This window comes from Porites lutea, chromosome 6, assembly GCF_958299795.1.
Source record: "Porites lutea chromosome 6, jaPorLute2.1, whole genome shotgun sequence".
Lineage (NCBI taxonomy): Eukaryota > Metazoa > Cnidaria > Anthozoa > Scleractinia > Poritidae > Porites > Porites lutea.
In genome coordinates, this window is record NC_133206.1 from 1924236 (window position 1) to 1950183 (window position 25948).

Here is a 25948-nt window from a genome sequence, read left to right on the forward strand (position 1 = left end):
AAATGAGTAAATGAGAAACTGATACACTTGTGTCTCTCATGACTTGGATCCTCAGGGCACAATCATCAAGCTTTATTAGGAAAAACCACATGTGATATACTTACAGTGCTTAAACAACTGTCAACGCTTGCTTGAACAGCAATTCTTGTGTCGCCAATTACCCCACTCTTCAACTCCATTATCTTCTTCAATATTTCCTGAGCCTTCCTCATTTCCTCCGCTAATAAAGTAAGATCAGTTCCAGTCATGATTTGTTCCTGCAAAGAGGCCATAAAATGGTACAAAATGGTGAACGTGCCACAGAAGTTACTTGCATTTTTTTTCTGTGTAGTTGTTGACACTGCTCTATTTCACATACTAAACAGGCATTTACAAGAGGTCTACATATGTAATCAAAACAACAACTAAAGGCTTTAGTTTTTGATCAAGGAATGACCAACTTAAGGCCTGAAAAAATTTTCAGTTTTCCCTCTTCCCTTAAACCAACATTTCATCGAGGATATATGGAAATCAAAAACCACTCTGTAGATATGCTGACTTTTAAGTCATGATTAGTATTTAAATGGCTTCTTTATTTAGTTGTAACATCAAACAGAACAAAAATACAAGAACATTACAACATAACAGTATATCATAACTGTGATGATGGGAAAGTATTCTTTTATATATCATTTTTAAAATTGTAATGTATGTTATAATATTGAGCAGTGCATTAAAGTTAACATACTTAGTAGCTAGTTACTCACATCACTGGTAGAAACATAACAGTGATATCTCCCCCCTGTCTGCTCTGCAAGTTCCTTCAGGAACATCTGAAACAAAAAGCATTATTCACTCAAGAAATTGGATCATATCACTTTATACTCTTATTAGGAGCACTATTTGAGTTTCAGGTGCTGAAAACCGAAAAAGAACTTGTTCTTTATAGTTTTTTTAGTGTACAAAACAAAACCATCACTACAAAAAACACTAAAGGAAAGCCATGGAATCATGAAATGGATTTTTTAATTGAAATCCAACCCTGAGGACTAATTTCGCAGCATTAAAATCTCTTTTCAAAATCTAAATCCAGATTTCCCAAAGCACCATCAATATACATGTAACTAACAATTTTAAAAATATGCCAATATGGGCCCTTTGTACAGAATGGTCACATGGTACAAAAACACCTTGCAAGAGGGCAAACAATGCAGTGGGATCTTGAAAAGAAAGGATATTTTGACTGATGTAATCTATTTGTTTTTCTTGCCCAACAGCACTGCTTGCCATCCATCAAGGGGCATTGTTGTTCCAAGTGACCGTTTCTTTCAAGGGTTCATTAGAATACAGAAAAAAAAACTAACATGAGCCATCTTCTACCAAATTTTTCAAAGTGTCATTATCATGCCTTCAAATCTTAAAAAAAAAACTTATACAATGAAAAAGAAAACAGCTACAATTTTTACTCAAAAAAGTGCCAACTTTCAAATCGGCCCCACTCCAAAATAAGCATAACACATGAGAACAAAACATCCTCTCAGCACTTACTAATTTTTGATGCTAAAATGCTAAGAGCAAAAAGTTTTAATTTTTTTTTTGCTGTTGTTATTAATTTGAATCTTGACCTTGAATCTTAAATGGAGAAAAATTAATACTGGTGGTTTGGACTTGGTCCTTACATTAGTAGCTGAGATGCTGCAGTCATATGCTACAGTATGTAGGGGAGCATGTCTTCCAGCCAGTGACTCACGCACGTAATCACAAATCACTTTTGGATTCTGATCAGGACTGCAATTAATGGTAAAGACATGGTAAAAAAAATTATAATCACTGCACACCATTTTACAATAAAAATATTAATACTACTACATGACTAAAGTTCATATACTGCAAACAGGAAAGTTTCACTTTCTGCAACAGAAGACAGCTGGGAGCTATGCATTATGTTATCAAAGTGTAGAAACTAATTATCATGTCACCATGAGGGGGAAAAATACACCACTCTAATTTAAGTTCCTGGAAAAAAATAATTAATGCAGACACCCCAAGCTTAAAGTCTGGGGTCTTACAAACCTTTAGTGTTATCACTGACATTATTCATATTCCTGTGCTGCTGCCTATTTTTGCAAAAACATTTTATAATGGGTCAAATTTTTTGGCTTTGATATTCTCCAGAATGAAATGGGTTCAAAAGGCAGCAAAAAGTCCTTTCAGGAATTGAATGGATGTGAATGAAAATGAAATGTACTTGCAGAAATCATGGCAAAGGCATCAACTGTGGCACATAACAAGTACTGCTTAACAAAATTAGAAGCCAACTCCACCTTCAGCAGAAGAGAAAGTAAAGCACATTCCTGCCCAATAATTTATAACTAGCTTGGAAAGGAAAAGAGAAACAAAAATGCTTGTTCCAGCTTTAATAGCCAATCTTTGATTTATTAAAATTCTAACATGACTGTGAGGCTTCCTTTGTTACGCAATTTCCAGAAGAGACTTGAGCACAAAGAAAATGAAAACAAATATAAAAGAATGACCAGAAAGCCTCAGAGTCATGCTGGAATTTTAATATATTGAACGTGGGCTATTCACCTGTCATTAGTCTCTCAAGTATTATTTTTAATTAATTAATTAATTTAATTTATTAATTTTGTTTGGCTGATTGAGAGAAGCCTCCTGCAAATGCAAACAACTGCATTAAGGAACAAATGATGGTAATAAAAAAATTCGTACCAGCTTCCTAACACAAGAACAATGGAGTCAATCTCTTTTCTTTTGATGACTTGCTTGAGTGCAGACAGCACATTACATCCACCTTGAGGACGTAAAGTTTTCACCCACCAATGAGATTCTTCAATTCTGAAAACAATGATCATAAATTATCATCATGTGATACTTCTTCTACAGTACAGTTGAAGCCCTCCATGTGACCACTCTTGTAACCAACCAGCCCTAGTTACAACAACCTTGGTGAAACCCTGTTTGAACTGCGACTTAAACTTCGTAATGAAAGCTCTTGTAAGTGACCACTTGAACCATTAGCAACTGCGACTACTTTGGGATAACCCAACTGGACTTTTCCTTTGTTTTGAGCTCTCATAAGCAACGAATCAGAGTCTTATTTATATATATAAACACTTGAATGAATTGCACACTGCACTAATGGTTCGTTAATAAAGATCTTGTGCAGTGCAGTATTGTATTTGTCAAAGTACAAGGTCATTTCCGTAGTAACCACTTAGATGTAAAGTTTAACTGTGGCTTTATCAAATATAAAGACACTACTTAAACATTAATTTCTTTATTTTTTCGAATAAGCGACCAACCTCTACCGTTTTACCATGCAGTCGCTTATGAGAGCTCATTCTTGTAAGGGACCACTTTTTCAAATTTCCAAGGAGGTCGTTTACGAGAGCTTCGACTGTATTTGAGATGTGCAGATTCATTAAAAAATATCATATCCATCAACCAGTGCCAAGACAACGATTTATTGTAAAAAAAGTCAAACATTTGGAAGGATGGGAATTGGGAAGTGGAATTCTTTACACTGTGAGCAGTCTCTTCTTTTCTTCAAAGTTACTAGGTTTTTTCCCTGCACAGTCTCTGTGACTGAGAACTTGACAGATCTAATAGACAAAGCAGACTGCAAGAAGTCTCGGAATTCTTAGAAAGAACTACAGCCAAACTCCAGGAAGCCATAAATTTTAAGATCTACATGTACATTTAAAAGAAAATGTGTTAAGAATTCGCTCAGCCACTTTTACTAAAGAACATTATAAATGCTTGCAGTTAGTGAAAAAAAAAAATTGTGTCTGACACATACATTCTAGACCCTTATTTTTTCATAAAATTGTCAGGATCGAGCACTTAATAGTATGGGCAGCCATCTTAGTTTCTCATGTATCAAGTGGGTGGGGAAACTGACACCACCCCCTATAAAGTAGATTTGACACTCCTTGCATCCAAGATGGCCGTCCATGATGCAAAGCGCTTAATCTCAACGATCTTAAGGAAAAATGGGGGACTGTGAACAGTCTACATACATTCGGCAGTTAACATCCCTGACAACTGTCCACAATGACTTAGGCTGGGTTCCAAAGGAAACCATATATAACCTCTCCTTATTTGATAATTGCTCATCAATAAGTTCCTATAATTTAAAGATATAGAATTTCCACAGAATGAACAGAAATTCTTATATGATTTAAACACACAGAATGAAAAGGAAGATAATATTATATAATTCTACCGATAGAGACTCTTGAAACAGTTGCAATCTTCCGTATCCGCAGTTAGAATCTGATGCATCAACAAGTAGTGCTACATTTTGTCCTTTCACCAGACCAAATGCCTGTATTTTATAGACAAAAAAGAACTTTAAATATTAAATAATAAATATTTAGTGAGTTAACCTCTGAGTGTTTCAGAGACAAGGATCCTAAAATATCAAATTACCTACCCTTTTGCTTCCCTTTAAAAGCCAATTAATTCTCTGCTGGCATAACTGAATAAGACTGCATAAAAAATGAGACAATAATAGAGAACAAAAATCACACCAATCAGTTGTAGTTACCTTTTACTCGTACAATAAAAATTAATTATTTTTTACATCTACCTCTTCATTTTACATGTGATACCTCAAGTATTAAAAGAACTACGAAACTAATATTTCAGCCCTACTCTACCAAGGCTACCTACCAATACTTACTTAGTGACCTTAAATTCATAATCCTGTAGTTTTACTGCATCATATTTCATGTGAGGTTTACTGGGATCTTCACCAGATGGAGGTCTAATAATAAAATAAAAACAAATAAAAACAAAATGATTTGTACCCCTTTACATCTAACTGCAAAAATAATTACAACCAAGACAAAAAATTCATAATATTAATATTTTAAAAAAAGAAATTATAACCTTCTCATTCTGTTATGAAATAACATGTACTTTAAATTAATTATTTGAAAGCAAATCCCTTTCAGAATCAGTCACTAGTATATTAATTAGTAAATATTGTACAAAATATAATATAGACTTTTAAAATGCTTTTAAAGTAGCCAGAAGCATGAAAACGTGAGCATAGAGCCATTGAACTAGTGCAATACAAGCACTGGCACATGCAATCTGCTAAGTTAACAATACAACAACAAACTGCTAACTTTTACATATTGGCCTAAGGATGCTGGCAAAAAATATCGATTATTATAATTTGTTTTAGAAATCTATGCAGTACTTACTTGATGGGAATTCCACATTTCATAATCTCCTCAAATGAAAGACCTCCAGCCTTAACACTATGGGTTCCCAGCCAATCAGATGATGACTGACCTTCGGCATGTGCAGCTTCAAGCCCAATAACAGCCTGAAAAATAATTTGTTCATTATCATTAAATATTCTACTATTAACATGATTTTTTTTTGCATCTTAATTTCTGTCAATGTCAATTTAAATCACACTATTTTACATCATAATTGTAACACATTGTGATTTTCAATGTTCACTACTACCAACAATTAAAAAAATATTATGACCAGTAAAACTCAATCAAACCAAAAAGCAATTACGAATGGATAGAAAAAGCAAAGAAATTAATTTAACTAAACCAACACCACAAGTCAAAACAAGTACTTTCCCTGTAATATCATATTTGAAAGACCATTAATATTCCTCATGAACAGAAACACCTTACGTTTTTAAGTAATGTAGCATAATTAACAATTGTTCCTCGAACCCGAATGGGGTCTGAGTCAATAGCCCATGAGGCCAAAGGAGGAGGAATAGTTGGATTTTACTAAAACAATTATTGTTTTAGTAAAATCCAACTAGTTGGTAAAAATATCGAGACAAAACAACTTTAGCTGGAAAAATGCGATTCAGCCATCATTGCTTTGGTTTTCAAAGCCGCCGCTTTTCGCTACTAGTGGGCTATAACATATAGCCTAGTAGTAGCTAAACCAATCAGAACACAACATTGATAATAGACCACTAGTTGGATTTTACCATAGCATCTCGTATAAACTTTTTAAAAAGCCCTAAGAACAATCATTATCAAATTCCTCTTTGTCATAACAATGTTTTTTAAGACAGAGTAAAAAAAAGGGAGATAGAAGGTATTGAACCCAGTCCCTTCGGTTCCAAAGGTCATGCATTACTGCAAGTATCAGAACAATAGAAACGACCTTATCATCATTTATTGTAATGCCGACGATAGCATAAACCTTTCTGGCTATAAGCCAGTAAGCTAAAAGAGGTAAAACTTGTTAACTATATGCATCCTTTCACAAAAATATGATGGAATATAGTCAGTAAAAAGATTTAAAATACTGTATGTTCAATAATTTACCTCACAATCTTCATTCAAGCCTTCACTCAAAGAAACATTTGATAAATACTTTTCTTCTACCATATTTGCCAAGATTTTCAAAAAAATATCTTTCCAATATTCACTGATTTCCTTTTCATTAATACAGAATACAGGAGGTATAGGCTCTAATATAAACCAACACATAAGCCTTGGCGTATACACATTTAAAATTAAAGCAACTTCTACTTCTTGGTAACCTGGATACATTATGATGAGCAGGTGACAATTACAATAATTTATTAATGAGTTAATCATGAAAATTAGTTTGGGGCTTCTAGTGCTGTTTAAAATACAATCTAGCAGACACTAATAGATAGTTTTAAATACATCCATATTCCTAATCAATATAATTGTCATAAAACTGCAAAATATTTTTTTAATGCATACTTATAAAAAATTATATTTTCCTAATTATATCAGCAGCTGGGGGTCACTGAATATTAGTCCACAAAACACTTTTCACAACTAAACAAAAGCAGTAGTTAGATCAAAAATAAAAACATCCATCATTAATTTATTATTTGATTTGCAGAACATTTCATATTTATAACATTTTATTGCATTAAAGCAAACATGAAAGGTTTCATCGGTAGTACAATTTGAATTTGCATTACTACAAAAGGTGATCATTTTAATTGCTCCCTAATATGGAGGTGACTTCAAGATGGACCACCACACAGTGTGTAGGTTCTTTAATTAATATCCCATAAAACTTAATCTTTTCTTGTCCTTATCCAAGAAGACTAGAAAGTCTACCCATTTGTAGATGTCATTACAGTGGAACCCTGCTATAACGAAGGCCTAAGGGACCGGTAAAATTTGTTCCTATAACAAGGTTTTGTTATTTTGAGGTTCTTTTTTATATTTTTACTATTACACTATTTATACTGGATTAAAAAAAATTGAGCATTATACCAAGGATTTTGTAATAATAGTGGTTCATTATATCAGGGTTCCACTGCACAAAGATAGCTCCTCAGTTATTTGAAGACCGCCTGAGTGTTGGTCCAACCAGGGTTTGAACCTTTAGCCTGGAGACCAGCTGGCAGACCAGCACTTATCCAATTAATCTCAAGGCACCAGGTGATTTTAATTTTATTGTTATATCCAGTAAGATTTCCATATAAACCCCTTAAATTTATTATGCATGCAGCCATTTCACACTTTTTCTTAAAAACGTTAATATGAATACAGTCGAAACATACATGCATAATAAATGTACACTTACTTCAGGGATATATGGAAATCATACCTTATTTCCAACTAAAGCTTCGCAGCTCAGTTTATTACCTGCAGGTCATGAGACTGAGTTACTGAGGTAACAGTCAGTGCTCTGGGAGGAAGAGCGTCGTTTGTCTTCAGCATTTGCCAAGGGGGGCGTACTACTTCTGTCCTTGCGATTGTCTCATCAGCAAAACTGCTTGCACCATCACGGTTCCTCACCTTTTGTCTTGAAGCAACAGGAGGTTTACTTCTGGTTGAACTTAGTAAAAGAACATGAAGTGGAAGGATTTTATATGTTTGTCTCTTACAAATGGCAAATTATGGGGTCTTTCTGCAGGTACTGTCATCACAAAAGAAACAAAGGGACCAAACAATAGAGAGGCTTTATTGTTTGGTTGTATTGTTTCTTTTGCTGTAAGTAATCCATGCATCAGTACCTGAGAAGGAACCAAATTATGGAAGAACATGGAAACACTAAGGGTACTTACCATTTACATGGAAACAACGGAAATTCAAATGGTTCGCGCCGTTCCGTTTAGGAAGCTTCAGAAAATATGGGTCGTGATTCGAGGCGATGCAATTTTATACTATTTTTAGTCTGTTAAGCTGATTTGGATATACTTTGTAACGGGTCGTTCTCAGTTCTTCCACCACGTCAAACTTTATAGTTTAATTTTTATGCAAAAGATTTCTACCCGGGTGGTTTGTGTAAATGGCGAGCATGCTAAGTCAAAATTCCGAGATATTCTATCACTTAAATTGAACTTTTTCTTGGAAAGTCAGTTATAATCCCCTCAGGAGGAATAGCATATTATTCACACAGCATTCCCAGAAATAAAAGAAGAAGGTGAAGAAGCTAAAGGGCAAACTCTAACCATAACAATAATAATATTTCGCCATTTTAAATAGGACTGTTTCAATACCTCTCAATTGAAGATTTCCGTTTGATTTCAATATCGGAGTGCGTAATGCTCCAGGGTCTTTCAGAAGGCCTATGAAACGATACACAAGCACACTGCAATAAACCCTACAAAAAACGGTAGGATTTGAATGTTAAGCAAAAAAATTCTTACGCCTTTTCCTGGAGGGATGCAGCCTCCAAAGCGGTCGGTTCATTGACATCTTCGCTGTCCGATTCTGAAGATGAACTGGAAGAGCTTGACGAGCTCTTAGATATGGACAAAGTCTTCTTCAAGCGTTTCTTCCACTTTTCCATTATTCGATAAAAAGTCAAAGTAGAGTCTAAATTTGTTTATCGAATTCCTAAATAACCCTGAACGCCATTTTGTGGAACTTCCAGAACACTGCACGTTGCCTTGGCGCCGAGTCTCAGAGGGATTACCGCTGGCCGATAAGTGCTGATTCTTTGCGCGCAAAGCGCGCTAAACCAAAAAAATGTTGTGTTTATGTTTATTGGTTTGACTATATTATTCATTTGTTTATATAAAAAGGCTGTCACAAACTGTCGACCTTTTATAAACTGCATTTAAAAGAATTACTGAGAAAAACTGTATATTATTTTTGGATTCACATGGTTTCTTAGCGTTGATTTCTGCACAAGTTATTTATTAAAATCAAATGGGTTTAAAGTTTTAAATTGCGGACAAACCGAAAGTGTGGTACAATTAGGAACTCTTATTCCTTGCCGATTTTCCATGATAAAAAAGGTCATAAAATCAGAGAGAAAAACAATCGATTTTGAGGTATCTGAGAAATAGATCCTACGTCCCTTGTTTAGATTTTAATTTAGCTTTATAGTTCTCCGAGGATTTGTGACAGTTTAAGTCTCTTTTGTCTTTGCGGTTATCGATCTTTATAAACAACCAATGGGGCAGAAATTTCATAAATATTGAATTGTCCCACAACCAATGATAGAAGTGACTATACAAACAGCAATCTAAAATGTCTTTTGCTTGTCAATCAACTTCGGCTGCTGTGTGTACACAACTTCCGAGACAATATTAAGCGAGTACAGTGCTTCTATGACCATCATCTAGAACTTGAAAACTCTTAGAAACCTCCATTCAGGGCATAGGTTTTTAAATGGCTTTCGGCACGCATGGATGACATCATTCAGGGGCAGGAGCCGCAAGGTTTGTTCTCGAAGCGATCGTCGTCTAACATCTTGTCTGATCCACGTATCTTAGCGCACTTAAGGATAGTTGCCGAAGAAGCTCAAAGCTCTGATAAGGACCAAGATGAAGAATCCGAGTTACAGAACACAAAAAGAGAGCTTGGACTCAAGATTTCGGCATATAACAAGGGTAACCAACATGGAGCTTTTCGGTTGATATTGAAAGAGGTACGTAAGTGTTTTATCACGAAATATATTGTCGAAGGAATGCGCGGTTATTTGTCGTATGTTAATCATTTATACTACAACGTGCACCTTGTCGCCCGCCCGTGCCGCATTTAAAAATTGACAACAGTAACTTCCCAGTTAGGCATTAGGGGTTATTACAGTCAATGATCATCGCATTATTTCGCTGCACTTGTCGCTCAGTAGTTTAATTTTACGGATCGTGGAATCCTATTCAAGAGTGAAATGTCACAACAGAGTCTTTAAAGCCGTCAAGCGTGAAAAGGTAGAACTGCTTTTCGTAAATCAAATTAGAACTGGAGGATAAAAGTCATTTGGAATCGATTACTTCACGTGTGACGTTCTCTAGATAATATTTCGAACACATGACCATATACTAATTGTATCTTCTTTCGCTTTTAGGACCTTGGCTTCGAAGGTGCGTTACGCTTCTACTTCGAAGACGGCAAAGAAGAATTGACAAAAGCTTTACGCCTGACAAACAAAACATTAGTTTCGGAGTTGCTCCCGACACTGATTGAAAAGTTTAAGCCCGATTTGGTGAATTCCTCGGTTGAGAAAAAGGCCAAACTTTACGAAGTCTACGAAGAAGGTACCGTAATGTTTGATGTTTTATTTAATAAACATTCACGGAGCAGACTATGGCAAGCAAACACTGTCACTTGTGTATGGCGAAAAGATCGAGGACCCAAAAGTATTTTTTCAACAATTGTGGTTTGAGATTTACCTTAGAAGTTATTTTGTTTGGCACAAACTCGAAATTAACTTGGGAAAAATTTATTTATCAAATTCACGAATTTATTTATCAGATAAATGAATTAAAAGTTATAAAGCTCATGGTGGGGCTTTATAGTTAACAAATCAAATCAATTTTTCACACGAAATTAAAGTTTGTGGTGATTATTATTCTGTAGCTTTGGTTAAGTTTACTTTGAGTCCATTCCTGACATAGCACAGTTGACAATCTTTACTATGCTTTTGTGTATTCGGACACGTAAAAGGAAATGTTTGAAATTTTGGCGACGAGAGTCTTTGCATTTCAAACAGATCCGCTAAATCACAGAAAAGGAACTAAACGCCAGCATGACTGTGCTCTGCGTGTGTCATTGTAAGGCTGTAATTGAGAGTTGATGGGCGCACTAATAGTTTACAGTTAGTACATAGCACATTCGAGAGCAGTTAATTGGATTCTTGTAGTAAATAAATTTGACTTGGAACGGTATTTAATTTCTTTTATACAGTTTATAATGTATCTTTCTCTCTTATAGTGAAGTTTTTCTAAAGATTTTAACTTCCACATCAAAGAACATAAACATTAAATGTAATCTGGATGCTTTTACAACGAGATGAAATCATTTTAAGACAAATCACGCTCGAAAACTCTCTCATCCTTACACTTATTTACAAAAAACCGTACAATCTGCCACACAAAAGGTCAAATTTTAATAATTTCACTGATAAACTTAAGATCATCAGAATTTTCCATATGCCTACACAGTGATACGACCCAGATGCTTATGCTGATAATCACAATATTTTTACAGAGATTTTATATATTACCTTAACCAAAGCTGCTACTACATACAGAAACTATTTTCCTCATTTCTTTGATTTCCTGCTTTTAAACTTAAAATAAAAGACCAGTTGGTCAGGTTGTCTATGGTAGTGAAAGTTTGTCATAATAAATAAAATCTCTGGAGTGCTTATTGTGTTTAAAATAGTTGTTTTGTAAAAACGTATTAGATAAACAAAACAAACATCAAATCAATGCTGTTTCACTGATGTCCCTCAATGTCAGTAAATCACTACTCGAAATCCATTGTTGCCCATCAATATCAATGCATTTTCAAACACTAAGATTGCAGGCATAATGGGATATTCTAAGCCAGGCAGTATTGACCAACCATATAAAGTTATAATTTTTTTAATACATTATATTAGAAGTTGGGGATATGTACAAAGTAATAAATTACCTTGATGAAACGCACAGGGATTTTATAATATATCAGTTAAGGAAATTTGAATGAGTTGTTACATCAAGATTATCTGGATCAATATTATGGGAGAATGGGATTTCCTAAACCAGTTAATGGTCTCTGAATTGCAGAGACCATTTAGATTTTAACAAAAATGGACTACCCTTACCCCTAACCTTATCCTTACCCCTACCCAGTCAAACACTGCAATTTTGAGAAATTGTTAGCTAGTGAAGTAATTGATTCAATACTATCAGACTAATTTCCTTTACTCCAAGAAGTTTGTAAAATCAAGATTCCAATGTAGTTATTGCCAGTTTTTTAAAGAACACTTGAATCATGTTACCTAATCACTGAATAAGTATAAACTAAAGTTCTTTGATTCTAGTAGTCAATCTTGCTGGTTTTAAGAAAAATGTACCTCAGTGAAGGGAAATTAAGCTATGGACTACCACAGTATCCTAACTGTTGTTTGGTAACAATGGGCTATTGTTAACAACAATCTTCAGGGTATTTTACGTTACGAGGGATTTGTTAATCTTTGTTGAGTCTGAGTCTGTATGTGCAAAAAGTATTTGAGTGTATGAGAGTGGCTAGTTTAGCCAATTACAGATCAAATTTCTGTTCTCTTGCAGATGAAATTTGTTTAGATCCCTCTGATGCCCCTCTTGAAATTGCATTAAATGCCAAAAAGCCTCCAAGATTTGTTCTACGACTGGATATAAAGAAACCCCCTGAGACAGCAGTTTTGATCAATGGCACAGACAGCACAAGTAAGACAGTAGTACCAAATGGAACAGCCTTGAACAATCCTGATGCAAAATCCGTTCATCCAATTCCAAGCCCGAGTCCAAGTCCTTCAAAAGCAAGTGTTCGAAGCACTGGTAGTGATAACAGCTCTACGGGTAGTTCTGCTGGTCAGGCTTATAGTGCAAGAAATGATAATCCTTCCCCATTCCCTGTCAGAAATCCATTTACAAAGCCAAAATCTCCACCACAGGTTGCTAAGGCAGTAGAGGATAAAATGCCTTCATCATCAAGAGGTCAAAATGTTAGAAACTTTTTAAGTTCCCCTAGAAAGGGTTTTGGGATGTTTTTTGATGGATCTGGAAATCAGACAGATCAAAGTTCGCATGCTGCACAAAAAGCGGCCCGCACCAAGCACAAGAGGAAAGGATCTTTGGGTCGTATGAAAGTCAAGAAAAAAGATGCTGAAAATGCTCATACTGAACTGTCTACAGAGCAGTTGGCACCTGGCATTCTCAAAGTTTTTGGAGACCATGTTTCACCAGGTTCAAATTACAAAAGTGTTAGAGCTACAGAGATGACTACTGCTGATGAAATTGTTCAGCAGGCTCTTGAGAGATACTCACTGACAACAGAAAAGGCCTCAGATTATGTCCTTTGTGATGTGATTGGTTACTTTACAAAGAGAACCGGTAGCATGAATGCTAAAAATTCTCAGGAAGATGCTGATAAATGGGAAACTGAGTATGCCCGGGTCATCAGTGATAAGGAAAAGCCACTTGTGCTTCAGCAGTTGTGGAAGCCAATAGCAGGATTTTCCCGCAGATTTGAATTAAGAAAGCGAGCTGAAACTCAAGATTCCTCATTCTTTAAGCCACGTGGAAGTGTTGCTGTGATACGAGCTGCTTCCAGACGTGAAGCTCCTGTTCCAGCGAGTAACAAAGAGAGTCGTAGAGACACAGGAGCAAGTGACATGTCACAGACTTCATCGATTGGAGATCATTTTTCAAGCATGAGTGCAGAAGAAGGAGGAAGTTCTGGACGAGCCTCCCTAATTCAATCATCATTCACTGCACCTATGGACACACCTTATCTTCTTCTTCTGAAAGGTTCTAGTAATCACGATGACTTCCTGTACCACAGACTAGATGAGCAGTTAGCATTGGTTGGTCGTCCTGTTCATCATATCACCGACCAATCACCTGACATTCTTCTTTTTGCCCCTGATGTTTTACCTCAGCATTGTACCTTAAGCAAGAACATTGAGACATCAGCTCCCAGATTTGAGCACCAAGACTACAATGTAAATTTTGCTATATATATGGAACCTTCCCGAGGTGCTGATGTCTGTGTCAATGGTCTGCCAGTTAAGTCTAGTTCTAAACTTCACCCTGGAGACTTAGTATCATTTGGAAAGCATTACTTGTTCATGTATAAGGATCCCTTGCAAGTGGCCGACACATCAATGAAATTAACTTGGTTTAATAACTTGAAGCAGTTTTACAAGTGGCAAATGTCTGGATCAAAATCAAACACACCTGATTCTAGTGCAATAAATCCTGCAGACATTCCAGATGAACCTAGCAAAAAATTAAGATTGTCATATCAACTGCAAGATGAAGATGACCTGGTAGACATGATAATGGAAATTGTAGATTTGTCAAGTGATGGCTACAAGTTGACTCCATCATATTTATTAATTATGTGCATAGAACATTCTGCAAGATATCACACTGAACAACAAACAAGGCAACTTCTCATCAAGATTTCAAATGCAATTCAAACTGTTGCATCTGTAAGTTGTTCACCATGATTCTTTTCTTATCCCATTTCATGACTAAATTGCATCAAAGAGATTTTCTTTAAACATTGGGATTTTCTTGTTTAAAAATATTTATGCTGCTGTTTCCTTTACTTTTATATAGACATGTGAAAATCACCAAATAAATATAAAATTAAAAGCAATGATTATTTCAGTGATTGATTAGTCACTGAATGACCGGATAAACTAATTGGGCACAAATGGAGATGCACCTTGAGTGAGCAACCTCTTGCAAGGTGCATCCGTTCATTGTTAACATTCAAATTATCTATTTTTGTGATACAGCAGAGATTGATCTCTCTCTGTTACCTTGACTAGTGCTTTAAGGTTGTCCCTAGCCAAAGTAGACAGTGGCTTAAAAAAAGAGTAGATTTTCCAACCAAACTTGAGATATTTTTAGTCTAGGGCAAGCTGGCTAACCTAACAATGCAACCTTATTGTAAGGGGTGCCTTCCTCCAAGAGTTTGACAGAGGATTTTCCCTTGGGTTTTGGATTTAGTCTTCTTCAAATGTATCCCTAAAGGCTTTAAAGCGAAGCAAATGTTGAGTTATAAAACACTAGAATATCTGTTCAAGATGCCACCCTCTATAAATTTGAGACATTATGTTGCTATTGTAAAACTGTCTTTCTGCCTTGTTGTAGGATAAGACAGCAGAAATGTCCAAAACAATTGAAAGGTAAGGGATTATTAAATTATTGTATAAATCAATTATTATCATATTAAGTTTAAAAATCATTGTTTTACTCCTTAAAAATGCCTTTATTAAAGCTCTTTCATTTGCCATCTGTTTGTAATCAGTTTTATTCCTTGTGAACTGCAAAGTCATTTGTTGTAAGCTACAATAGCTAGTGATTATTTTTGGCCATTTATTTTTCCTTGCTTAAAGAAAGTGTCATTATCATTCATGTATTAAGGTATGTGAGTTCATCTTTGACAGAACAACAGTTCCAGAGAAAGCTTTAGAAGAACTTTTACCCCAGCTTAGACCAGTGGTGTTTTGGATGGCTAACTGTTTGGAAATGCTGCCATTCCTTCAGCGTAATATGTCACAGTACATCAAAGATCCTTCTGAAAATGCCCTTCAATGGGATGAAGCTTTACTCAATGCTGATGAGGAACTGCTGATGTTTCTTGAAGAAGTTGTCATTTATACCTTTCAGCAGACTGTATATCATCTCACTAAGGTACTTAAAGTAAATTTTATATCCCTTTGGATCGCGGAAGTGACCACTTGCAAAGATTTTATACTTCACTTGGCCAACACTTTGATTCTACCTCAATTAATTAATGTTGACTAGTTAAAGAGAATTCAAATTCACTCATATAGCCATTAAAAGCAAGATGAACTAAATTATTCTTTTTGCCATCCCTTTTTTATTTGAGTCATTTTCCTTTTTTGCACAGTTGCACAGATATGATTATTTTTTGGTTTACCATTAAATCAAGGTTATAATCTTGGCGGATCATGGGCAATGCAAACTATAAACTCATCTGAACTGATGGGAAATATTTTGTAGGTCAAAATGAAATTCAGGTTAAATTTTTTTTACCAAGATTGATTCTCAATTTGCCTTGTCTTTTAGCCCCAGGACCAATGAACAAAGGAAATTAAGATCAACCTCGGTTTCATCTATAACAAACTCATATGGTCGTGACCAAGTGAGGGTATATATCATTCCAGTTAGTTTTCTGTGAAATGAAAAAAAAAACTGATGCCTTCTTTCAGCTGATCAATAACAAGTTCTGATCATTTATCTCTTACATTCTCAACAGTTGTTTATTCCAAATTGTAGGAAACCAACTTTATAAAACTGTGAATAAGTGTGCTTTGAAAATCAGTGTCCAAGGATTTTTTGTTTAACAGACCTTTTAGAACATGCATATTATTGTTAAAGTTGCGGAACGTTTTTGTGATACTGCCCTGATGTGCTCATAAAGCATTATATAAATTTCATTTTAAGCACAAAGTACAAAGTAATGTTTACATTATTAAAAAGCGACTTTGATCGTTGGCAATATGTGTGCCTAAACATGTCATCGTCATAGCTATCACACGTGTTTATAACTTGGCACATCGTAGCCATTATGGAGCCTTCAGATGAACCGAATTCGCATAAGCCTCTTATCACAACATATATCTTTACAAAAAAAACAACAACACATTTTTATTGAAAGTTAACTATAAGCTTAAGTAATTGCATAATCTTCCCACCCGCAAATAGCCTAGGGACTAATGGGGAGATGTATCGAGTAGAGTGACAATGGGGACACTTGCAAATGTATAAAACAAATTTGTTAATACACGGGGGGTTTCTATATAATCGTCTTGAGATTGCAAAATAAAGAAGTAAATCCTTAATCTTTTTTGCTAAAAGGTGATCTCTCTAGCGCTCTATGGAATAAAGAATAGAGTTCCAAATTTGAGAATCGATTCTACTGATATTTTATGGACATTTTATGTGCAGTACACTTGTGACGGTAAAATTTTTACATAGTGAGTTAGGGTCTGTTTTGCATTTTGTTCTTGTTGCTGACAAAAATGGAAAAGAAAGTGAAGTCATGAGGACTGTGTTGAACGCCCGAATTGCATGTAAAGAGTGGTGTTTTTAAAGTCTTACCTTTTTAGTGCTTACGGTGAATTTCTTGGTTTGTCAGGTTTTGTACATTGCTCTTCCAGCCATCTTGGATACCAACCCATTCCAGGACACAGACGAGGATAGCGACAAGAAACCACAAGAAGTAGAAACAGTCATTAGCATCTTTCAAACTACGTACGATGTCGTGAAAGCTTATTCTGTCCACGATGACATAATTCACCAACTTTTCGCTTACCTGTTCTTCTTCACAAATGCTTCCCTTTTTAACACGCTGATGGAGCGAGGGGCTGGGGGCAAGTTCTACCGCTGGGCGAAAGGAGCGCAGATACGAGGCAATCTGGATTTGTTGGAGAGCTGGGCGGCGCAAGTGCAACTTCAAGACGAGGCTACTGAGTATTTGAACAGACTTTCTACTGCAGCGGATTTGTTGGCCACGCCCAAAGTACAACTTTTACAGGTTAGTGCCTTGTCACGTTTGCCAAGTGAGACTGTATTAACATTGGGAGCCTTAAGATCTGAGGACGGCGACGGCGGCCAAAACGTTTCTGAAAAAGTGAATTCGCATCCTTTTTCCATATCTTAATCGCGATTACTCCAACCCACTTACTTTGTCAAATGTAGGCAAACCCTCCTGAAGTTGTCTTAAGAACCATATCCAAGCTCAGAAAGAGAGAAAATTTCGTCGTTCCTTGTTTTAATTACGCCCATTACATGAAACGTGAAATTAGGCATTTTCACGTCGTAATCGTGCAGTGAATGCAGAGAAATGAACAAAAAAGATTGAATGTTGTTTAGCTTGTCTAAAGCTATTGTCGTGAACCGACCGGTTTGCCCGTACGTGTAATTGGTAAACGACCTTTATGCCCTGAGCTTGGCATGTTCAAACAAAAATAACTACAGGTCCAGTTTTTTTTTTCTTTTCTGAAAAAAAAATTGTTTAACGTGTTTGTAGGCTGACTGGATGACAATACGGCGGGACTTCCCAGCACTTAACCCTGCTCAAGTTCAACAAATCCTTGGCGAATATCAACTTGGTCCAGGCAAGTCTCGACCAAGGGGCTGGTTCCCACCGCCGGAGGAAGTAGAACCAGCACTAAGAACAGGTAGGTTAAACCAGCGGTGGTGAGCGGTTAGGTATGCCTACCGTGGTTAAAGCAATTTCCTGCGCTATTTCGGGTTATGTTTATACATATAAGGTAAGCACTGAAACTCAAGTTTGTTTTCTGTCTTACTCGCCGAGTGCCTTTTTCGGGAGAAATTTCATATCCGCTCTTTTGATTGGCCGTTTTTGTCTTGAAACTCAGTAACCCGAGCGAGAGACTCAGTAACCCGCGATAAAAATCTCGGTAGCTGTGGCAACGCGGTGGCTTATTTTTTTACATTTGCATGCTTTGTTGTTGTTTACAGCGGACATCCTTCTGAGTTTTTCGGAGCATCCTCCGCTAAAACTACCAGCTGTGGGGTTTGTTTTGGACTTGGAAAATGGGCCGACGGATCAGTCATTCGACGACTACCTTGAAGCCATCAAAAAGGCGATCAATCCAGGTAATGACCGTTTTTATGCTAGAGACGTTAAAGTCGTCTTAAGGCTAACGTCTAGTATAAAGACGGTAAATAAGGCAGACGACTTTAACGTCTTCTAAGTGCGTCCGAACGACGCACTTAACAGACGACTTTAACGTCTCAGACGTTAAATGCGTCTAGACGACTTTAACGAATCAAAACGAAATACATCAGTCTTCTACTTGCACTTTAAACAGTGTTAGGCAGTGGAACCTCGATTTAACGAACCCCTATAACGAAGTCCTCGGTATAACAAACGATTTTCTTCAGCCCGGCCAAAATTACAGTACAGTGGAACCTCGATATAACGAATATATAAACCAAGGGACTGGCAAAATTTGTTTGCTGTACCGAGGTTTCGTTATATCGAGGTCCTTTTTCATATATTTTACTATTACTGGGGTAAAGAAAATTGTTAGTTATACCGAGGACTTCGTTATATCGAGGTTCCACTGTAAAATGTAAGGAACGGAACCTCGATTTTACGAAATCCTCGTTTTATTAAACGAATACAGTATATCCACAAGCGCAAACATAAAATATGAAACCTATTAAATCCTCTTTCAAATTTGAGCGATAAGTGAAGCAGTCGCACAAACAAATTAAATACCAAGAAAGCGACGAACTTTAGCTTGTCGGTCCTTGGCTATGCACTGTTTTGCGTGCCAAGATGGCGTCTCGTTTCACGACATTTTCTAAAGTTGAAATTTGATTGATAAAATTTATGTGTACAGTAGTTAAGCAGTTTTGTTTGCTTGTTTTTGAGTTTCTAGTGCCGTAGCTATATATAGCTCGGTACTGAAATGTTATTGCAGTAATTTTTCAGATCAGGAAATGGTCGGTTTTGTAAATTAATTGCGGGCGACAAGAGGAGCCCGCAATCCTAATCTCCAGGTTGTTATTACGCAGGTGTCTCATGTATGTAGCCAGTATTCGTTTGAACTTCCAGTCTTCCACTAAGAATGAATGGCATGCAGAGAACGCAATTTGATCACGCCCGTTTGGACCTTCTATCACTCGTAATCCGATCACGCGTGTTTTGATTATCTGTCACGTGAAACTTGCGCAAAGCATAGCGATGGAGCAAAAGCATTTTGTCCTTCGATCGTTGTCGCCCGCACTGCGTAACCTTTGGTTATTACTAGTTGTTAACTATACGTCGATATAACGAACGTTTTGGTGGTTTTCCCGAAAATTCGCTAAATGGAGGTGTTCGATATAACGAACCCTCAATACAACGAACCAATTTCCCCAGTCTCTTGGCACTTTGTTAAATCGAGGTGCCATTGTAGGAAGGTATAATCAGCTGAGCTACAAAGAAGGGATACTTAGGGATTGCCCAAAATAAATAGTCCCCTTTTGGAAACTAATTTTTCCGGCTCTGTCGGTAGACTTCATTGAAACTAGCGGTTCGAACTCTTTGAATTCCTTTATCTGACTGATCCGTTTTCGTCTTCAAACTGAATAATTTTCAGGGCATGGTACAACAGAAGCAGACGTGTCAAGAGTTAATGGATTAAACAGGTTAGTAAAATCTTAATGAGGGAAGAAAGGACTATTGATATCAAGTTAGCGTTACTGAACAAAAGTGAAGCCTCCACGAGGAAAATCTAGACGATTTTACCGCGTGTACGTGTTGTTCGTGCAGTTAAACTGCTTTTGAAAGAAAAATATCACAACATATTAAAATGAAACATCCCTGGGACTATAAAAAGCTTAAAATCTGTTGCCTCAAAACAACGATATGCGTTTGGTAATTGATCGAACACGAGCAAAACCAGCCAACTAACTGAAAAAAAGTAGTTTCACTTGTTTCGCAGTAGGGCATCCTTCATTTTCGAGGCAATGAGGTTGTCTTCTTTTGGGGATATTTTTTGGAAAACAAAAAAAAAACACATGGAAGAACTGCTTTATTCACCATATATAAGCTAATTTGGTTGTGACTAGAATGGACACCCCAAAATCAGGTTGTCATATTTACTCAAATACTTGTCAGGAGCCGGTTAATTTTAACGTACTTTACATGGCATTGATCATTATCAAATCATTATGGCATTGATCATTATCATTATCAAAGCTAACCGTTTTTAAGAGAGTGCTTAACCCTAATCACTGTACTTCGGTGCTAAACCCTGTATTCCACCCTTTTCCCTGCACAACAGTCTCTAACTCTGATTTCTCCACTTTTCTCGAATATGTTTCTCTACGAGGTGTATATCGTCGGGTAATAAACATAAGCTGTCCAACCAGGTTTTAAGGGAACCATTGTAGTTACAACCTATATAATTTCGGTGAGTGCAAACAGCAGTTTTTGTCAAATGGAAGGCTTAGTCTCACCCTTCAACTGAATGTGTATTCGTATAAAATCTTTGCAGAGTTCAGCAACCAGAACCGGAAGTTAGTCACTCGGAAGTAATTCAAACGTCATCGCTTTCTCAGAATGCAGATCACGTGCCAGATTTAGTGGTCTCCGCCCCAGCCTCCCCTAAATACACTACACCAGAGGAATACGTTTTTGAGACCGTCGTGTCTGATTCTTCTGCGCTGACAAAAGGTGTGTACATTACTTGAAGTTCAGATAGCATCTTATTTAGCGCTGCTGTGAAGTGTGGTCCCGCGCGTGTGCAGACGCCTACCATTTTCCTCTGCTTTACCGCCTGAAGCAGAGGAAAACGAAGAAAAAATGAACGGACCCAAATCGAATCTCTCAAAGCTAGCGGCTGAATTCTGTGATGGTGCGTCAGCTTATAAGGGCGAACTTTGCTGCCGTTTCTGTCTATGTATGATCTCATCTCTCCCACTCAGACCAAAGATAGCATAAGTCAGATAGACCATGGCCCCGTGGCCTACGTCCCCTACTCTTTTCGAACAATGTCTTGGATTTGTTCCTTTACGTCCCCAATTAACTAACTGATACGAACGATAAAGGAGACGAGGCCAACGGCTTAACGTCATTGATCATCTGAACTGAGAAAGGTTTCTATCTTACCCATTTTGGTTGGTTGGTTGGTATTCTGGCCGGGGTTTGCGCTCCCCCGCGCTTCTTAACTCTCTTAGGGCATGAATGAAAGTTCCTTTTAATAAACCCTAGTGAGCTATTAGCTTTGTTCTTGACATGCAGGTTATGTTCCTTCCAGTTCAGAGACTTAGACAGGGTAACACCTAATTAGGGTTGATGATCCACTGCCTCCAGGGTTCACGTAGCATAGTAGAAAGGATACAAACGCGCGTGGCTTTTGGTTGGTTAAGCGAACGCTCGGGTGAAAAATCGTCATGCCCGAGAACTTTCTAGAAATCAATCGATACTTCGCTCTGACGTCATACTATAACACGATTGGCCAATCGAACAATGCTCTCTCCATATTAGGGTTTTCTTTGGCGGGAAAACGAAGAGGGCATGTTTTGATCTTTTCGTCCATTGGCTGATAAAACAAATAACGAACACTTTACTTACAAGGTCATACGAAAATCGCTCTATATTGATGTGTAATAGGGCTTAGTGCTCTTTGGACCCTGAGGATATAACACTTGCCAGATTTGGCAAATGCAAAATTAAGGCAATTACTCTTTATTGTTAGGTCTAAGGTAACGTGATTGCGTGGCAAACTTGTCCTACTCAGTTTCTGTCTCATCTAATTTAGAGATATCCGTTTGTGTTTTCAGACGAAACCGTGCTCCCAGAAGCGGCAAAGGCACCCATCCCTGTCGAAAAAAGGGAAACACCTCCGATCAAGCACGAAGTTAAAGCGAAAATGTCAGATCCGACACCAAACAGGCGGGTAACACAGGCTGCCAAACGCCCGCTATCTAGATTGGTCAGCGGACCAGCAGGCCCAGGTCCCAAGCCTCGACCTGCCAGAGCGAGTTCCCCCGCTAATCCTTTGCAGAGTCTTGATTCCATGGGGTCGTCTTCTGGGGACTCATCTGTGGGTCCTGTCAGAGGACTTAACAACAAAGAGCCTAGAACCTCAGGTTGGTAAAAAAGAGTGTCTTTATTTTTCGACGTGCTTATTGTCGGAATTGACTGATTCGAACAGTACATTGGGCTTCAGCGAGGCAGCCACTCTTGAAGTAAAGTGTCGTCTTCGCTGATGAAAATAACTACTGTTGATATTGGATAATATCAATAGTGACGCTATTAGTTACAATTTTTTTTCAACTCTTTCCCAGTTCACAAATTAAATCTCTCGTTGTTGCTGCTCTTTAGGAGGATCAGCTGTCGGAAAGAGGGATGAAAACCAGAACGTGGGGAGAGCACCCTCACCTTACACGAACGACAACTCCAAATGGATTGACGTGACGCCCGCCGTCACACGCGACGCCGTGAACAATGTAAACGGGTTGTCCGTACTTCCGGTAGATGACGTGGAAACGAACGAAGAGCTGGCCTTGCAGATAGCAGTGGATCCGACAATTGAAACAACAAAAGAATTCGACGAGAAGAGAGCACTACAGAAAGCCAAACTTTTAAGTCGGTTGAGGAATGAGTCCGATGTTGATCTTGGAAATGATGTTGCACCAGCGAGCACGAATGGCTTCACAACCAAGTTAGAGGGCATGCGCGAAGATGATGACCGGCAAGATGACGTGTTTATTGTCGAGTTAATGAAGGGGGATGATGGAATAGGCCTAGGATTGATTGATGGTCTGGTAAGTTTCAAGTATTCTGGGTTATGTTGTTTGCTTGCGTTTTGCGGTTTCCAATAAGTCGTGCAAAGTAGCCCTAAACTGTTTATATTGCTTTAGTTTATTGCAAGGATACACGCGGAGTCTCGCAATTTGTGCGCAAAAGTGGCCCACAAATTCATTTTGATAACATGTTGAGCGATTCCCAGTAAGTCGGCTTGCTCATGAGTGATGCCCCTGAAACGTAAATAATTGGAGTTGGTCTGGATTTGATAACATAGTTTCCGTTTGTGATGATCACCAATTTATTTGCGGAGGCAGCGTGGCCAAGCGGTTAGAGCGCTTACCTGACCGCTACCTGGATTTGCTCTCGGTGGTCCAAATCCTTGGTTACGCTCGTGAAATAGCCAACTAGTTCGCCTCCTACCAGTTGGGATTTGTAACCATGTTATGTTCCATTTAATAATTTGTTTTATTATCCCTGAAAAGAGATAATGGGAGAGGATACTTAAAGCATGATTATCATTATTTTCTTTGTGCCAGACGGCCGACAGAGGTGTGGCACTCATTGCATAAACCTAACGTCAGACGTAACAGCTGGCGTCTGGCGGAATAATCAAGAGTTTGACTAGGCTGGACGTTTTTCAACATAACCCTTATTATTTTATGAAATAAGTTTTCTTTTTCTCTGTAATCAAGTACAAGTAAGCCCTGTAGTCAACCCGCTATATCAGACCCCCAGCTCGATGAAGGGAAGAGAGGGGGGGGGGGGGGGGGTGGGGGTGATCTATTGTTCCCGAACTGCTTACTTCTCGACTCAGGCGGGGTAGAAAGTGGCATTGACAATGGGATCATTTTAAAAGAGTCCCTGCGAAACCAAACCAGCGCCCTGTGGTCAATCTGTGGTCAATCTATAAGAAACTGTTTTCTTCTTTACGTTCAACATGTATTTTTAGTACACACCACTGCGATCTCCAGGGATTTATGTACGGACGCTTGTTGCAGGAGGACCAGCTATGAAGGTCAGTTGCGTTACTGGTAATATCCATATAAGAAATTCTTATACCTTTTCCCAACACACCACTATACATTGCAACCGTGTGTGTTATTGGCTGTTATCCCGAGGAGAAGAGGGGCGGCGGGGTGGGGTGGGGGAGGGGGAGGGGGTTCAATTAATATATGTCACCAATGATTATAGATATTTGCCGGGACGTGAGGACTGTTTTTAGGAAACAGGGTGGGTAGAAAATACTACGTGAATTTCAAGGGAAAACATGCTGATCATTGGCTTTTATGCTATTTTCAGGACGGCCGACTCCGTCTCGGTGATCGTATCTTGGCGGTGAACGGAACCAGTCTTGTTGGAGCAGATTACCAAAGGTACGTCTTTCCTTAATAGACCAAAACCGCAATTCACCATATTCACATTGCCCACCTTGTTTAGTTCTCCCCAAATTTTGCATAAGTATTTTTTTGATTTCTCTTGGGAAGACTTCAATACCGTAATACCCAGGAGAAATTGGAAGCAACGGTTAAGCAAACTTTTGGGTGGTAAACAAGGTGTATTATGGGTAGTTTGAAAATAGTGAATGGTGACAGAAGAGAACGCTCTGGGATAATTCAAACAAATGAAATTGCAATTTTAAATTATCTGTGCTTTTTGTTTGTCTTGACCCAATCCGTTTTACTGCGTTTTGTACTACGTGGGTCGGCAGGCATTCTAGCGTTTCCCATCGCTTCCCTTTCCAAATCAAGGCTACCCCCTCGCACGACCTGATCCCCACAAGCAGAGAGTAACGATGTATTTAAAGAATGTATTTGTTTTGTTTTAGTGCAATGCAGCAGATCCGGCAGTCAGGAACTCATTTATCCTTCCTGGTGGCGAAGTCTGATATTCACGTAGCAATGAAGATCACTGCTTCCAGTTGCTGATAGACAGATAACTGTGAAGACAACCTGCTGACCACTCTACAACTCGATAGTGGCTATTTTGTCCGTCATGTCAAAGAATAGATTTATTATGGACGTTTTTATGTCTCCGTAGTTTTCGAGTGTTTCTGGTCGAGTTCATATCATTGCATTTTTTTACCAGAGGTTTTTTACTCACAATAGCACATTTTTTTACCGCGTTTTTTAATTTTACAAGAGTGTTTATTTTACAAGTGTACATGACATTTTTAATTCGTGATGTGACTTGTCGAATCGTTTCCTGACATTTTATATAAATTTCATACGATCCACGGTTGTTTATACTTCATAACTCGAAGAGAAGACGCATAATATATTAATGTGCGGTATAATTTATTATTCAGCACTTTGGAAGTGGATTCCACATCTAGAGGGAAAATAAATTGATTCAAGGTTATTCCTATACTCTCTACTGGGCTTTTCTTTACTATAGCCTACTTAGAGCATAAGCGTGTATAATTTCCCTGGAGAGTTTTTCCAAAGTGAACAACGTGCATTCATCTTTTCTTTGTTCCTATTCCTATACCTTGCGAGCAAGCCCTCCGTTTTATATTGCGAGCAAAGCAACCCCTAGAGCGAGCGGCGAAACTTTTCCCCTCCCCTCGCACTCGCGTAGTCTTTCGCGAGCTACTCTCGAGTGATTTCTCGTGACTTCCCCAAGTGGAGAGCTTGCTCGCAGGCTATAGCCTGCAAGTGTGTGAAGAGAACGGGAAAGGGGAAATTAAGGCGCTCGAGAACGAGGTGGGCACGCGAGGAAGGGCG

General features: G+C 37.9%; 2 protein-coding genes across 3 annotated transcripts in view; one reads left to right on the forward strand and one right to left on the reverse strand.

Annotated features, from left to right (window-relative positions):
* The window catches only part of LOC140941182 (von Willebrand factor A domain-containing protein 3A-like), a 36237-nt gene extending 19048 nt beyond the window's left edge, over positions 1-17189 (reverse strand). Inside the window, exons 1-12 of one of the 2 annotated variants that reach the window (XM_073390156.1) lie at positions 17051-17189; positions 8489-8557; positions 7632-7824; positions 5214-5338; positions 4685-4768; positions 4436-4490; positions 4226-4327; positions 4020-4126; positions 2710-2835; positions 1659-1767; positions 747-812; positions 105-257 (exon numbers count right to left, since the gene is read on the reverse strand). In XM_073390156.1, coding sequence (XP_073246257.1) covers positions 105-257; positions 747-812; positions 1659-1767; positions 2710-2835; positions 4020-4126; positions 4226-4327; positions 4436-4490; positions 4685-4768; positions 5214-5338; positions 7632-7706 — 1002 coding nt within the window. In that variant the 5' untranslated portion in view covers positions 7707-7824; positions 8489-8557; positions 17051-17189. Of the gene's footprint in view, positions 1-104; positions 258-746; positions 813-1658; positions 1768-2709; positions 2836-4019; positions 4127-4225; positions 4328-4435; positions 4491-4684; positions 4769-5213; positions 5339-7631; positions 7825-8488; positions 8558-8638; positions 8877-17050 lie in introns of those variants that run through there. The other variant, XM_073390155.1, reaches the window with a different exon arrangement.
* LOC140941180 (ras-associating and dilute domain-containing protein-like) lies at positions 9497-25594 on the forward strand. The gene is made up of 15 exons (XM_073390153.1): positions 9497-9867; positions 10288-10477; positions 12497-14403; positions 15074-15108; positions 15370-15616; positions 17088-17486; positions 17982-18132; positions 18437-18574; positions 20068-20116; positions 20968-21146; positions 22256-22564; positions 22800-23242; positions 24175-24240; positions 24525-24598; positions 25051-25594. The coding sequence occupies exons 1-15, from the start codon at positions 9625-9627 to the stop codon at positions 25148-25150; spliced, it is 4530 nt and encodes a 1509-aa protein (XP_073246254.1). The 5' UTR covers positions 9497-9624; the 3' UTR covers positions 25151-25594.
* The last annotated feature ends 354 nt before the right edge of the window (positions 25595-25948 follow it).